Source organism: Anas acuta, chromosome 24, assembly GCF_963932015.1.
Source record: "Anas acuta chromosome 24, bAnaAcu1.1, whole genome shotgun sequence".
In the NCBI taxonomy this organism is placed as follows: domain Eukaryota; kingdom Metazoa; phylum Chordata; class Aves; order Anseriformes; family Anatidae; genus Anas; species Anas acuta.
The window spans coordinates 7,367,313-7,382,804 of record NC_089002.1 but is presented as its reverse complement, the minus strand read 5'-3'; the positions used below and the strand labels follow the sequence as shown (position 1 = coordinate 7,382,804).

At 36.3% G+C, this 15,492-nt stretch overlaps 1 protein-coding gene across 4 annotated transcripts in view; it reads left to right on the top strand.

Annotated features, from left to right (window-relative positions):
* TRIM33 (tripartite motif containing 33) overlaps nt 1-9,798 on the top strand; it is a 31,525-nt gene extending 21,727 nt beyond the window's left edge. For 2 of the 4 annotated variants that reach the window (XM_068659824.1, XM_068659820.1), the window contains 9 exons: nt 1,717-1,849; nt 2,882-2,945; nt 3,240-3,399; nt 4,475-4,821; nt 5,341-5,464; nt 6,424-6,498; nt 7,064-7,216; nt 8,842-8,892; nt 8,975-9,798. In XM_068659824.1, coding sequence (XP_068515925.1) covers nt 1,717-1,849; nt 2,882-2,945; nt 3,240-3,399; nt 4,475-4,821; nt 5,341-5,464; nt 6,424-6,498; nt 7,064-7,216; nt 8,842-8,892; nt 8,975-9,187 — 1,320 coding nt within the window. In that variant the 3' untranslated portion in view covers nt 9,188-9,798. The other 2 variants (XM_068659821.1, XM_068659822.1) reach the window with 2 other exon arrangements.
* Nucleotides 9,799-15,492: the final 5,694 nt, after the last annotated feature.

The following is a 15,492-nucleotide window of genomic DNA, read 5'->3' as shown; positions in this document are numbered from 1 at the left end:
GGAATTGTTCAGTTATCATTTAGAGTAGAAGAATTAAAATCTCCAGCCCTGGCCATGGGCATGCAGCTATCTTAATTATGTAGGGCTGACCTGCTTGGCCTGTGATGGGTAGTATTTAATGGCTGTTTTACAGTAAAATTGTTACTTAGATTAGTGAATTCCAAGTACTGTGTTTACTCCCTTTCTTCCACAGGTCTGTCATGTGGGAAAATACCACTAGAATAGTTGAACAGTTTTGTATGTTGAATGCTCTGAATGGTGATTTACTCAGTATTAAAGTTGCCTGTCACTGATTTGTGATGTGGAGAGTTCCTAAATGTTACAATCAAATGCAGGAAGTACTGCAAATAGGTGTCCTACTCCTCTGCTTTCTCTTCATGTTTCCCCTGTACCCCACTAGGGTGGCTGTAATTAGTTCCTTGTATTTTTAAGAGGCCAGCATTGGCATTAACTTTGTATGCTAGAAGATGCAGTGGAACACTTAGACTGGCCTCAGTGATTGATCCTGAACTGTGGTTGTAGTGTCTGTCTGGAAATTCAGTGTGTGACAGCTGCTGCCTCTGTAGTTTTCACTTTACCAGCACAGTAGTTTGGTACTCACTGACTTGGAAGTGCAGTGTGCCTCATGCTCTTTTCACAGAGAGATACTGGGTAGTACTGCACACAAGGTGAGGTAGATGTTGATTAAGTCAAGTTAATTTGAAGAGGTCAGAAGCCTAATGTTATCTACAGGTGGAGTCAGAAAGTAAAAACAGTAAGTTTTCTGCAGGAGTGTTTTGTAGGCCAGGTGAGAGGAAGATGGCTTAATTTCGGGAATGTGATGTTTATATTGAAATTCCAAGTTCCAACACTGTTCCCACATAAAACACAGGATGCTTGATCACATTCAGGGACACAATCACCTTAGAAACAAAACTAAAATTTTATCAAAGCAGCTGGTCTTCTGTAATACCAACAATTTTGTAACTCTTAATCTAAAAGAGTTGTGTTGAAGGGTTATTCTTTTTTTGATGAAGCTGCAGGTAATTTGCTAATGTAAGAAGAGCAAACAGAAAGGATCATATCTCTGAATGTGATTGATCTATAGTCCTGAAGCTCTCTTTAGTCATTAGAATAAAACACAACTATAACTGGTTATGGTTACAACATGACTGGTTATGACCAATTCATATGAAGACATTATTCAGAATTATGCTGTCATCTATCTGGTGTTTTTACGTAGTCAAAGTAACAGGGTACCTGTTTCCTTGTTTCCAGTAGATACTAAAATTGATGTAAAAAGGGAATGGTGGGGAGAGATTTCACATCATGCTAAGGAAGAAAAACAAGTTTATGGTTTCCCTTAATATCGTAATTATGGAATAACTCTTGCAAAATTAGTAATCTGTTAGTTTGTGTGACTAATGCACTGAACATCTGGGAACCAAACAAGTCTGGAATAGCCCAAAGTAAGTGTAGCCTATGACCATGCTGGAATAATTCAAACAATCATAAGCTTTTCAAAATCTTACATTAAGCTTCTGACTGGGGGGTTCTATATTTTTGAAAGATTGATCTCTGTATAGAACTGATTAAAATAAAAGTGTTGGTGCCCTGAGTCCTTGAGGAAATACTGAATAATTCTGTTGAAGATAATGATCACAGTGTAAAGATGTGAAACTATTAACAAAGTTTAATTAGGCTTCTCTGACTCAGACTCTTGTTTTTGTTTTCTAGCTTGAAGATGCTGGTTCAAGTAGTTTGGATAACCTTTTAAGTAGATATATCACAGGCAGCCACCTACCCCCGCAACCTACAAGTACAATGAATCCCTCCCCAGGGCCTTCAGCTCTATCTCCAGGGTCATCAGGTAAATGCGATAGGTATTTCTAGTGATTCTAGAAAGCAATGGGTATTTCCAGAATTTAAGAAAATAAATATGAAAATAACCTACTACTTCATGACACAAAAAAAAGTGATATTTTGTTAGTTTAAAAAATACTTTGCTCAGAAATAAGTCCTGGAAACTTAAATTTTATGCTCCTTCAGAAATATCTTTCTAGTAACAAACTGCCAGCATATGAAGGCAGTATTCCAGGTATGTGTACAGACTGATCTATCTGTGCTATATTTTTTGTCTTACATTACTGCAATCCATTTTTTGTGCATGTAGTTCAGTTATGGATATTATGGATGTAGTTCAGTTATTGCCTCCAAGTGATGACTGCTCAGACCATTTAAATAAGTTTGTTGAATATCAGCAAATACTTTATTAGTCACAGAAGTTCCTATACTCAACAGTCATCTAAACAAGGTCATTGTAAGTACAGCTCAATTGAGAATAGAACTCTTGTTATGCACATGAACAAATTAAGTCACCAATACATAATGCTGAGTTACAGAAACATTGCAAATGTCCATTCCCATGAGTTAAGAGGCAGTTTTCAGTCATTTGATAGGCATGTTTCCGTTAATCTTCCCTCTTCAAGATTATTGGAAGATTTTATGAATGATTGGTTGCAGCAATGGAACTTGTATTTCTCAACACCTGCATGCAAAACTCTCTGTCTTTTGAGTTTTTCTGGTTTTTTTTTGGTCTGCATTTCTTGATATTATTGGTGGGTGTCAATGGATAAAATTTGAGAACTTAATCATCTGTGGCCTGTAGTACTGCTTGGAATAGGTGAAATAATTAGGGCAACATTAACAGTGTGTTGTCTCTGCTTATATTTAATGCAGTGTGCTAGACCTTTGTTTTAATCAAATGACTGAGAGGGCAGCTGAGTCGTTTGAATTATTAGGATATTCCAGCAGCACTTCTGGCATTAATGAATACCAATTATTTTTTTTAGTGCAGAATGTAATTTTGTACTAAGTTAAGTTCTACATTTTTTCTTTTCAGGCTTGTCCAACTCCCACACTCCTGTGAGGCCACCTAGTACCTCCAGCACAGGTAGCAGAGGAAGGTATGTCATGTCAGTGCTGTGAGGCTGAAAAATCAGACATGAAGAATTAAAAAAAAAAAAAAAAAAAAAAAATCGGCAAGAAGTCAAATAGGGATTTGTGATCCAGTAATTGAAGAATGCTTAAAGGAAGGAGTGTTTTATTTTTTTCCTTTAATACAGTTCTCTGCTGTCTCATAACATGAGCTTTTACTCTTATAAAAGTTGCTATGTGCTTTGCCTTTGAAATCTTTTAAGAAATGTTAACTTAAATGTCTTTGTTATAATGAATTTTCCTCTTATTTATGTGCTTTCTAGCTGTGGCTCCTCGGGCAGAACAGCTGAGAAAACTAGTGTTAACTTCAAGTCTGACCAAGTGAAAGTCAAGCAAGAACCAGGGACAGAGGAAGAGATATGCAGCTTCTCAGGAACAGTAAAACAGGAGAAAACGGAGGATGGCAGAAGGAGTGCTTGCATGGTAAAGTTAGTTTTTGAAATGGTATTTTATGGTATTCCTACCAAACATGTAGAATTCTGAAATCATAAAGCAATTTTACTCTTAAGCATTGTATTCTGTTAACAGCCCAGAAGACTGAGAGGTATTTTGCTCTCTGGCAGTATGTCTGAACTTTAAGTGTGGGCAAGCTTAAGTGGTGAGCTGTTTTTGTAGCACTACTAAGGCTCTGTATTAGGGATTTTTGACTTAAGTACCAATAAGCTGGCATCAGGACTTGCATAATTGCTTGCTGGCTTATGTTGAACAGAAAAACATTAAATAATGACAGATGATTTGGACAGGACTGGACCTAGTGATGTGGATGCAAAAGAAGCAGTCCTTCCAAGTTTCATGTAGTTTGGTAGGTAGTTCTCATTGAGAGTACTTCAGTAGAAAAGTTAGGACTTAATAGGTTTGGCGTTTGTTTATGACTTTTTATTTTATCCACTGATACCATGCACTGCCAGACATGGGATAGAGTGCCACGTAAGATTTATCTTCAGCTATTGAAATGAAATACCCCCAGCAAGTGTGTAGGGTGTTTGCTGCTTTTAATCTTTAATAAAATCAGCAAGTAAGCCATTGTTAGTACGAGTTCCTGGGCATTCATATGTATGTAATTATAGAGAAGTCTTCCAATCAGTCAAGAGTTCTTATGTCAAAATAAATAAAACATTTCCGCAAATGAATATTTCGATGTTTCCCAGCTACACTTCCTTTTAATAAGATTGTGTAGTGGCAGCAGGGTGAAGGATTTGAGGATTTTTCCTAATGAAAGTGGAGATATATATTTTTAACAATTTATTGGTATGTTAGGATTGAAAGTCTATTATGCCATATTTTAGTAGGAATAAGTCTTGTCCTTGAAAGGATAGACTTAGGAAAAATTAGTTTTCAATACTGTATGCAACTCTGCTCTTCAGAATGATTTGCCGCTTATTTTGGGAAATGCATATAGTACTTTTTAAATGGTGACTGATGTTTAGCTTGCAATATAAGAAGAAAGATTCCCTTGTTAAACTGACTCTTAGATTTTCATGTGCTACTTTCATTTCAGCTTAGCAGTCCTGAGAGCAGCTTGACACCACCACTATCCACTAACTTGCATCTGGAGAGTGAATTGGAAGCATTAGGAAGTTTTGAAAACCATGTAAAAACTGAACCTGGAGATTTAAGTGAAAGTTGCAAGCAGTCTGGACATAGCCTTCTAAATGGAAAATCCCCAGTGCGGAGTCTAATGCATCGATCAGCTAGAATTGGAGGAGAAGGCAATAATAAAGATGATGATCCAAATGAAGACTGGTGTGCAGTATGCCAAAATGGAGGGGATCTATTATGTTGTGAAAAGTGCCCAAAAGTGTTTCATCTAACTTGTCATGTACCAACACTCCTCAGTTTTCCAAGGTACCAGAAACAGTGTATTGGTTCCTGAGAACAGCTCTGTGGTCTCATTCAAATGGTAGATTTCAACATCAGAACGTCAAATGATATTCTGGTACTCCTCAAGATCTGTTAATTCTGCGAGACTTTTTGTCAGTAAAAAACTTGCATTTTAAAGATACGCCTGGATCGTTTTGCAAGTGACTGATTAATGTTTGTTTGAAAAACATACAGTCTCTCAAAGTGTTCTGTTACGTAAAGTTGATTTTTAAAGTTATGGTGAGGAAGGTATTGTGAAGTATCTGAGCATATTTGGGAGAGGAATACGAGGGCAGGCAAAATGGCCTTGACTGTTAGATTTACCTTGAGCACTATGGGTTAACCCTTATCTTTAAATATATCCAAGTCTTTGATATTGTACAATGTGAATTTGTAAGAGCTAATGAAAAAATCTTTGTAGCTGGCACTGATGAGACCTTGTCCCTGGATGCCTGGAGTAATACTGTTTTGTGTGTTGTTTTTTTCTTTTTTTTTTCTGTTTAGTGGAGAGTGGATATGTACATTTTGCAGAGATCTGAGCAAACCAGAAGTAGAATATGACTGTGACAATTCGCAACACAGCAAGAAAGGGAAAACAGCACAAGGCCTGAGTCCTGTGGACCAAAGGGTATGTAAGTGCATTCTGACACGACCAGTCCCCCACTGTTTCTTGAAGATGTTTTTTGCTTTGGCTGCAGCAAATTAATTAGAGCTGTGCGTTTAGAGAGAAAAAAAAAAAAAAAGAGTAATGAGAGTGTCTTGCTGTGGCCACGTGATTAGGCCTTGGTGATTGTGTGGAAGTGCTCCATTACGTTGGAACTGCTAAAGCTTGCATGTAAACATACATACTGTATTTAAATGCATCCTTTAACGTGCATTAATCTCTGTGATGTTCTTAAGTAGACTTTACATTAACATTGATACAGTCTCCGTACAAATAGCTATGTAAGTTTGATATGTTAAATTTATACTGTGAGAGGTACGTTCTTGTGGAAGGTATAATGACTTTGACAGAATTATTTTTAGATTTATCAATGAGCCTGTGCATAAAGCGTTTAGAGCATTAACAAATCAAATTAATCCAAAGGAATTATAAGCAACGGAAAGACAAACATTTGAACAGGGAATTCATAGGAACACTGTAGTTGGTTTCAAATTATTAAATTTTATCTTGTGGGGAAAATAATAATTCTGCAACTTAGTCCCTTCTTGTAACTTCCAGTTGCTTGGACAAATGCAATTGTGGGTTGTTCTGTTTTTTTAAAAAATAAATAAAATAAAATTGACTGTTTATTAGTGTGCCTCCACATGTTTATTTTAGCCCAAGACTTTTGTTTGTTTGTCTGGAAGAAGAAAGCAAAAAAGGAGTATATTTCTGCTATGTGAACAGTAAGGTGTTGTTCCACTCCTTCGTGCCCCACCCCTCAATGCCCTCATAAGGACTTTCACATATTTATTTATAAACTTTTGAAGACTATTGAAATTTTCTAGTACAAAATACAAAAGCATTTATAATGTGGAAATATAGACCTATGGGCTGAAGATAAATTTAGGATGTTAACATGAAGCTGTTTATTTCTTTGTAAGAAATGTGAACGTCTCCTGCTTTACCTGTATTGTCATGAGCTGAGCATTGAATTTCAAGAGCCAGTCCCAGCCTCGGTGAGTCCACTTAAAAATAGTTTGTGATTTCTTTTTTTGTATAACATCTCTATAAATGCTAGAATAGAGTTTGGGAAGGAACTGGCTGCTTTTACTTGAAGCAGGTCATTCAGAATTTCATGATGCTGAAATATGCAGAAGCTGATCACACAGATGTTCTAGTCTCAGTCTTAAGCCTATATATTGAAAACGTTCAGTTAGCAATTATTGAATTGAAAAAGGATGAGTCAGGATAGCAATGAAATTTAAAATGTTACAAGAGGCTTTTGGAGAACTTTTTTTTTTTTTTTTTACAGTCTTTTAAATGAAAGGATGTAAGAAACTTTTTTGGCTCTTCTGTTTTCAGCTGTAAGAGAAATAAGTGTACTGAAAAGCATTGTTATGCTATGACAGTGAGATTTGGGAGGAAGTTCTTAAAAAGTACGAGGAAAGGAAATTGTTCCCACTTACTGAATGTGCATACTGTGTGTGAAAATACCAGCTGGTTGATATTTTGAGAAGAAATTAATTGCTTCTCTGAACTATGCAGTCATTTTAGTGACAAGTCATTGTTCATTTTTTACAGATACCAAACTACTATAAAATTATAAAGAAACCAATGGATTTATCTACAGTTAAAAAGAAACTACAAAAGAAGCATTCCCAACATTACCAGACTCCTGAGGATTTTGTGGCAGATGTCCGGTTGATCTTCAAGAACTGTGAAAGGTTTAATGAAGTACGTTAACTTCCAATCTGTATACATTTTTTTCTTTAGATTAAGATTTATTTCAGCGCAGTTCTGCAGCTTCTCCAAGTAGAAGCTGTACTTCCAGTTGAAAATTTCTGCTTATAGAGCAGATGCTGAATCAGACACTTAAAAAATATAATACAATATAGTTACAGAACTAACTCTCCTTTTCAGCTAGATGGGGAGATTGAATCCTTAAAACTGTCTCAAACTATATAGGTTATTGTTCTTAAACTCATGAAATACAGTAGATCTTATTTATTAAGGAAATTTCCCTTACTGAGGAAAACTAACTTTTTTGACAAATATTCTACTGGTTCTAATGCCTCATGTAGGCTGAATCCAGAAAAGCATTTTTTCATTATTCCTAGTGTTAAGCGTAGTGCTTTAGCTCATGGGTAGTTGGGCTCTCATAAAAATTAGTTTTCAGTAGATAACTTCTGTATGGAGTCATATTTCTGATGAATGTGAAAAGTTGACTTATTTTGCAATGAACTCATCTGATACAGAAATATTTGGACCTTACCTGTAGAATGTGAATTTTAGAGGTGCACTATGTAGGTGTTACTATTAGGTGGAGCAAAGGAAAGATACTCTGAATATCAGAAACATTTATGGTGATGTGCTGAAACAGTAGTCACTGAGGTAAGATAGGCATTTCTGAGATGCCTTAAAGTAAGGCCACAAAAAGCCCTGCAGAGAAGACATTTTAAGGAATGGCATGGCCAGTATTTTTCTGTAAAATGTTATCTGAGTTTTACAACGTTTGGGAATATGTTTCTGGCTCTGTGAAGTGGTAAATTGAGGTATGCAAGTATACATATAAAATCTCAACTGCTTCCTGAGTACACTAGTAAAGATCGAGGTTAAATACTTCTTAGAACTGTGATGCTGTACGCTGTAATTGTTCACAAGTGTTTGGGACTTTGACACCCCGACTCCCTTATGTCTCTGTATTAGGTGGAGGTTATTGAGCACTGTGGAAGAAGTTGCAATTATGTGAACTTCTCAATCAAGGGAATTAATGAAGCATCTACTGTAGAGGAAAACATGCTGCAGCTCTTAGGGACAAGAGTAAAACAAGGGAGCAAGGACTGATGGATGTGTTTAAAAAAGGTGTTTCAGACTTGTCTTGCTGTTTGAAATGCTGGCTAATGGCAAAGGATGAGTCACCTTGACCTCTTATAACAATATTGGGTCTAGTGCCTCTAAGCCATATTCACTTAAAAAACAGAAATCAAAGTGGTATGCCCCCCAGGAAGGTAGTCTCGTGGAACACTTAAACGTTAAAATTGAAGTGAGGCTTTTCCACAATAATGTATGGGCAACTTTGTGATGGAGGAAACAGTCATGAGTAGAGTGCAATTATTAAAATGACTGGGAGCCACTTATTTGTACAGAAGTTATGTGTTTTGTCAAAGGTTTGTTTACCTCATGTCGCCCTCTTAAGACTGTTTTATACCTGCTTCAACTAAGTTTGAGAACTAAAGAGGTGTAGTCCATAACAAACTGTTTTCTTGTTATGGCTGACTTTAGTCATCCAAGCCTATGCAATCTCATAACTTTAGAAAGGATTATAATTTCATTTTTTTTGACTCTGGTATCCTTTTTAGATGATGAAAGTTGTTCAAGTTTATGCAGAAACACAAGAGATTAATTTGAAGGTAAGCGTTTCAGACCATGCACACTTGGTGAAGGGATGTGCATTTCCAACAGGTGAATATTCCTGTCTTCTTTTATTTACAGGCTGATTCAGAAGTAGCACAGGCAGGGAAGGCAGTTGCATTATACTTTGAAGATAAACTTACAGAGATCTACCCAGACAGGACCTTCCAGCCTTTGCCTGAATTTGAGCAGGAAGAGGATGATGGTGAAATAACTGAGGACTCCGATGAAGATTTTATACAACCACGTAGAAAACGCCTAAAATCAGATGAGAGACCAGTGCATATAAAGTAATCTAAAGTGGACCTTAAATTTATTGTAAAAACTGTTACTTAAGTGTTCCTGGAATATTACCATGCCTACAGTGGCCATCTTGAAGAAGCTGGTAGCTTTTTAAACAGTATTAGACTACAAAAAAAAATAAAAATAAAAAATAAACCACACTTGTACAGAAAGGCATCAAAAGGGGAAAAACTGTATCGTGAATTTTTGGTGTTTTTTTTTTTTTCCTTGATTATTTTCTGTTTCCTTTTTTTTCCCTGATGGAGGGGACATGCTTGTCCTGGTCTCAGATAGAGGTGAATGAATGTTGAAGAGAAGCAGATTTGATATTTTCCATGTACAGATGAGACTGCTTAGTAAAATGTTCTGCAGGACTGGACCAATACAGTTACTGTATCTTATCTTGATGCTGAACTACAGTGTAAACTGTAAGCAACGTTCCTGAAATCCCCTCTTTGTGTGAACCTAAGTGTGTGTTGGGTCATTGCTTTTATCATCTCATTTAAGCGGTATTGTGAATAACTGATCTTCTGTGTTGATCCAGTTACCTAAATTTGACTTTCTTTACTACATTTTATGTATAGAAAAAGAAAAAAAATCATTAAACTGTTCTGAATTGGCAAGTGCAGGAGTGTGAGTTCTTGACAGGTGCAAGACTAAACTGGCTGTTGCAACAATTGATTTTCAGTAGGCCTAGGTGTATTTATTACAAATCCTGTACACAGAACGTTTTAATAGCATTCATAGCTCAAGTCCTCATGTTATATCATCTGTCCGTGATCTCCCTAATAAGGCAGAATGTTATTATCTTCAGTATTTGTTACCGAATGTTCTGTACCTGAAGAGGTAATAAATAACTGTTTGGGGTGTTTTTCCAGTCTTCCTAAATATCAGTTTCTAATAGACCACTTGGCAAACAATAACCTAGTAACTACCAAATGTGTAAAATTTCCTGTATTCGCTTTGTCTTATTTGTAAATAGTGAACTGAGATTTCTTACAGATCAGCAACATTTGCTGAACTGTTTTTAAGCTAATATGTATTCTTATTAATTGTTCCTAATAAGAAAAGATTTGTAATATATGCTGTTTCTAACATTGCATTAATTTTGAGGCTCTATCTTACTTTTTATTAGAGTACTACTCAGAACTTTCTTCAGAACCAACTTGTGAGCAAAATGTCTAGAAAGATTGGAATAAACCTGTTGAGATTGGGTAATTTATCCTTCTATGGAACAAAGCACTTGCACAGGCCAGGATTTGGTGTTGAGTGGTTTCTGGTCAAATACTGAAAACAGGTCAATTTCCCTATTCCTCTAAACCCTGTGGCAGGCATCTCTGCTGTGCCTTCCCACTGCGCCCTGTCCTGTGTTCATTCTAGCATTTCTGGTTGGAAATTAGGTCATTACAAAGTAATTACACTTTTAACAGTTATTTCCTTCTTTACTGACAGAAATCAATACTAGAACTAAAATGTAATTTCTGGCCTTCGTATAGACCTTGTTAAAAGTAAAACAAAACAGAATTTGCCATTAAGATTTTGTATGAAGCATGGGCAATTCCTGTGACTGTTCATTGTCTGTACTTTACTATAATAATGGTAAAGATCAGTATTTTTAGCACAATGTATCAAATTGAGATATGCTCTCAGCAATGTTTATGCAAACCTCTTGAGATTGATTTCTTTTTATAGTAACAAAGTAGATGTACATTGTGACTATACCTCCCTTACAATAAATAAGGGGACTGAAGGTATTTGAAACTTCAATCTCACTTCTTTAAATAATATAAACAATACAGTGGAGACAAACTATTTTTTTTTTTTCATTTCTAAGACATTAATATAGTGTCAGCTTAATTTTAGTTTTTACTAGTTGGATGCAAAAGGAAGTTATCCTACTTAAACATGTATTATATGAACATACAGCCCATAGAAAAGAATGTGTGAATAGGACACTAATCGTAACAAGGGATCATTTAATGGCTCTGTCTATTGCCTACTTACGCGTTTCTAGTTTCTCATTTTCATTTTGGAAAAGAATATTATTAAAATTGAAATGAAAATAAGATACTTGTGAATTTTCTTCAGTTGGGGTTACTATTTTTATGGTGTTTATGCACTCCAGGTTCTGTACCTTCAGGCATCAGCTTCTTAACTGTTCACTTTGTGAGGCACCAGTCACAGACTGCAGATACCTACTGCCTGAACTGAAGCATAGGACAAGCATGATGGCATCATAGACTCGGTCACAGAGTGGGAGAAGGTCCACAGCACAAAACTTGTTCAGGGGAAGCACGTGCACCCTGGCTGCTGCAAGGATGGCAGCATATGTTTTTTTTCCCGAAGTACCAGACCCCAGACCAGTTGTTTAAATGTTTTTAAGATATCCCCTCCAGTAATTCTTCTGCCTTCTCATTGGGGGTGAAACAAACTTTGTAATCTTGCAGAAGTCCTGCAAAACCACATGTGATATTAAGCTTTGACTTTGATGAGAGTTGATGCTATACTCTTGCACATAATCCAGTGAACTTCCAGAACTGGTCCTTCCATTCTGCTCATTAGCCTTCAGTATGTTAGGTGGAATTTTGACCTGTGTGCAAGAAACTTTAAGCATTTCTTTTATATGAAGGAACAAAACAACATTCTGAACCCCAAACACAGTAATTCAAGGTTGTTTTGAAATTAGCTACGTTCCACTCATAAATACTCAAAAGTATAGATAAGCTCTGCTAGTACATCTCCTGATCCTATGAATGGTCTATAAATGGTCATCACATAATTGATCAGGGTTTGCTCAGTCAAAGCAATGTTTTGGTGCCACGTTGTATGTAACTTGTTCAAGAGCAAATTAGTGAGTTTTGTATTAACAGGCCACTGTGTTACTCTGAGAATCTTTTTTATGCTAGATGATGTGAGTGCAATACGTGCAAGTGACAGTGTTACCCTGGGAATTAGTGTAACTTCCATAACTTATTGCAGATAAAAGATATGGTGGGTGCACTGTCCTTGCCAGCTGCTTTATCTGCTTGGTTGTAGTGTTTTAACATGATAGCAAGAAGGTAGTCTGGCATATGATGTAACTGTATGCTCTCATTTAAGGCATTTCTGCAAAAAGACCATTTGTGTCTTAATTTTTGTTGTAAATGACCCTGAAGTTTAAGTTAATCCAAAGAAGTAAAAGGCAACTTGCTTTTGAAATAGGAATGAAAAGTGTACAGTATGCTACTTGTGGATTTCTCTATTACCTCAGCAGGTATCCTGCCATGTAATTACTAGTGATTAGTGCTAACTTAACCAGCTAAGTAGGTTAAGGTCTTAAGTGGCCTATAGTATACCAAGGCTGAGTTACTATCCAAAAAAAGGATATTCCCCAAACTTTCAAAAATGGAAATGCTCTGTTATATGTACATAGCTTTTTTTTTTTTTTTTTTTTTTTTTTTTTTTTTTGTTTGAATGTCGCTATTGCTATTACTTGTGACATTTGACCGTGTCAGTATACTCAACACTGGATCAGTGAAATGTTTTATAAACATTTCTGCAAACCACTGGAACAGAAGTCTTTAAAATTAGCTTAAATGTATCATTCTGTTATATAACCTAGTTTATTGGCTGACTTCTGTAAGTTTAGGTAATGGCAACAGTGTTTTAAAGCTGTGTGTATGAGGTACTGAAGTAGGCTTTTTCTTGTTTTTCTTACTCTTCCTTGGAAAAAGCAATAAAACTGCTTTATCTGTTGCCTATTAGCATGACAGGAATCCTTTCCTTTGGATAGTGATTTTATAGGAAAGTTTGTATGCATATCACCAAGCCTAGCTTTTAAAAACAAAGTGTGCAGGAGTTATTGACAATATAGTGTGGCATTTTATTTTAAAAATTGGGGAAAGTTACATATTTTTTTAAAAAGTAGGTGTTTGAGTAAATAATGAAGGTACTTTTTTAAAAATAATAAAAAAATTTATATGCCACAGTTTACATAGACATATTTCAGATCGAACATATGCATTGTATCTTCAGATATGGCAATTTCTTTTATTTTCTCAAAACGCATGTACAGTAACTCTTCCATCTAGTTCCTGTGTTAGTTTACAGGGATTCAACTTTATACGCTTTCTAATGTAATTGAATTGAATTAGTTTTCAAAAATTGCAGTTAATTTGGGTATCTTTATTATAAGTGAATTATTAAATGTCTGAAATGCAGTTTTGGCCTTTTCTATTGAGTGATCTAAGCAGCTCAAGGCTGCTTTCTTTAGAATTTATTGAATTTGTATAAGGGAAGGTACTAAAATAATTTTGTAAGTTTGACCTGTTGAAGCATTCACTCTAGAGTGAGTGCAACATTAAAAAATAAAAAAGTGCATGTCTGCTAATGGCCTGCAAATGGGGGAATTTCTTCAGTTCAGAACACCATATATGTATATAAATCTATGAAGATTTGTGCAGCTGAAAGCCTGTTTTTACTTGTAAATGTATTCATGGAAGGGTTAAATTCATGGCATTCTGCGATTATTTCTTGCTTCTAGTAACTAAACTGCTACTCTTTTGCACATAGTAAACTTTGCTCATCTTTTAATATGATTATCCAGAAAGTGCTGTTTCTGTGGTATTGTATTATCTAAATAATCATATTTAATTTTTTTTGAACAAGCTTACAATTCCTAATTGTTCTGTTTCTGTGTTGTTGTTTTTTTTTCTTTTTTTTTTTTTTTTTTTTTTTTTTTTCCGCAGGTGTGTAATAATAATAAAAAAGTTTTTCTTTAAATAGTTATTTAATACATTAGTTGCCTGTAAATATTTCTTGTTAAGTGCTCTGGAATGTGCTGTAGAAGTTGTATTAGATCAGTTTAAGCATTGTTTGAAAACCATTTTGTTTTGGTTATTTCTATTAAATTAGAAAAATGAATATTTCAATTTGAGTTTCTTTTTTTGCAAATTAGGTCATTAGGTTACTAATTCACATCTGGCAGGAGAATTTTCTGGTAACTGTAGTGAGAAAGTACAGATAAATATCTGGGTGAAATTTTAAGTGTGGCAATTAAAATAGAACCACCTGGGGCTGCATTGTGTGCAGCAGCAAGCAGTTAGCAGTTCCAAGACTGAAAATACTGAAGTCTAAGTGGCACTCTTGTATGGTGGGAGTCAGCAGATGGTGCTCTAGCATGGCCGTTTATGTGCTGATCTCAACGAACAAGCAATGCTCCTCATTTACTTGATGCTAAAAGTTGTGCCTTGGGTTCTTTTTATGATCAGAGCAAGCAACCCAGCTAGTAGCCACTGCAGGTGCGTGCTGAGTGCTCCCCAAAGCAGCAAGGTCTGAACACCACCCATAGCCAGCAGCCCTGTGCCCTGGCCCTGCAGCTGATCCTGCCTCGGGCTGTTGTATTCTTGGTGCTAAGCAAAGGGTTAAGACTAGAGGGGATCTGAGCCTGTCAGTCAACTTAGCCCTGGATTTTTCATGTTAAATCAGGCAGCAGATGTTGGTTAAATTCAGCCTGCTTCGAGCTCTGGCACAGCTGTACTGCAATAGCAAATGTTACCAACAATCGTGGCACTGACTGGTTTTTCCTGGGAAGCAAGACTTATACTTCCCTGAATGAGTTAAGGAACAGTACTTAATCCTAGAAGGATGGGCAGTTCCAAAGGCAGTAAGACTGAGGCATTTCATTTCTTCCTTTATCAACAACTGAAGAGCTGACTGGGGCTGTAGAAGAGCTGCATGTAGTCTGCCTCCTGCCGGTGCTGCAGTTTGTTCCTGATGTACCATCCTTGTGCAACTCTCCTTCCTTCTGAAAAACATGATTAATCAGAATGTCAAGTGTTCGATAATCTGCTTTGATATTCAGAAGGAGATTTCTCCCCCTATCTTGGTGTCTTGGATCTTTGTTAATTCTGTATTCTCTGAGCTCCCTTTCTCAGCAAGTGAGAAATACTTAGTGTGCTGCTGGTCATGGTGGGGGACTGTGGACATGTCAAAACAATTTAAATGTTCTGCCCAATTATAATTGATCTAATCTTTCTCTAGATTGACACTATCTTTTTAATGTCTAAGCGGAACATAAATGTGTCATGCCACCTTATGTGCTGCTGGCTGTTGAAAACCAAGTTATGTAGAAAGTAATCAATAATTTTACTGCTGGGCTCTATCCTACCGTCTCCTCCCAAGGAGGCCTCTCTTTCTTGCCTCTGCTGCACACAGTGACTGACTTCACAGAGATGGATTTCTGGTTGCATGTGTCTGAGATATGATTTTTGGAGGCCACACTTTAGGTAGTGTAAGATGGCAGAGCTTCACCAAAGTCAATAGAAAAACTTAAACTC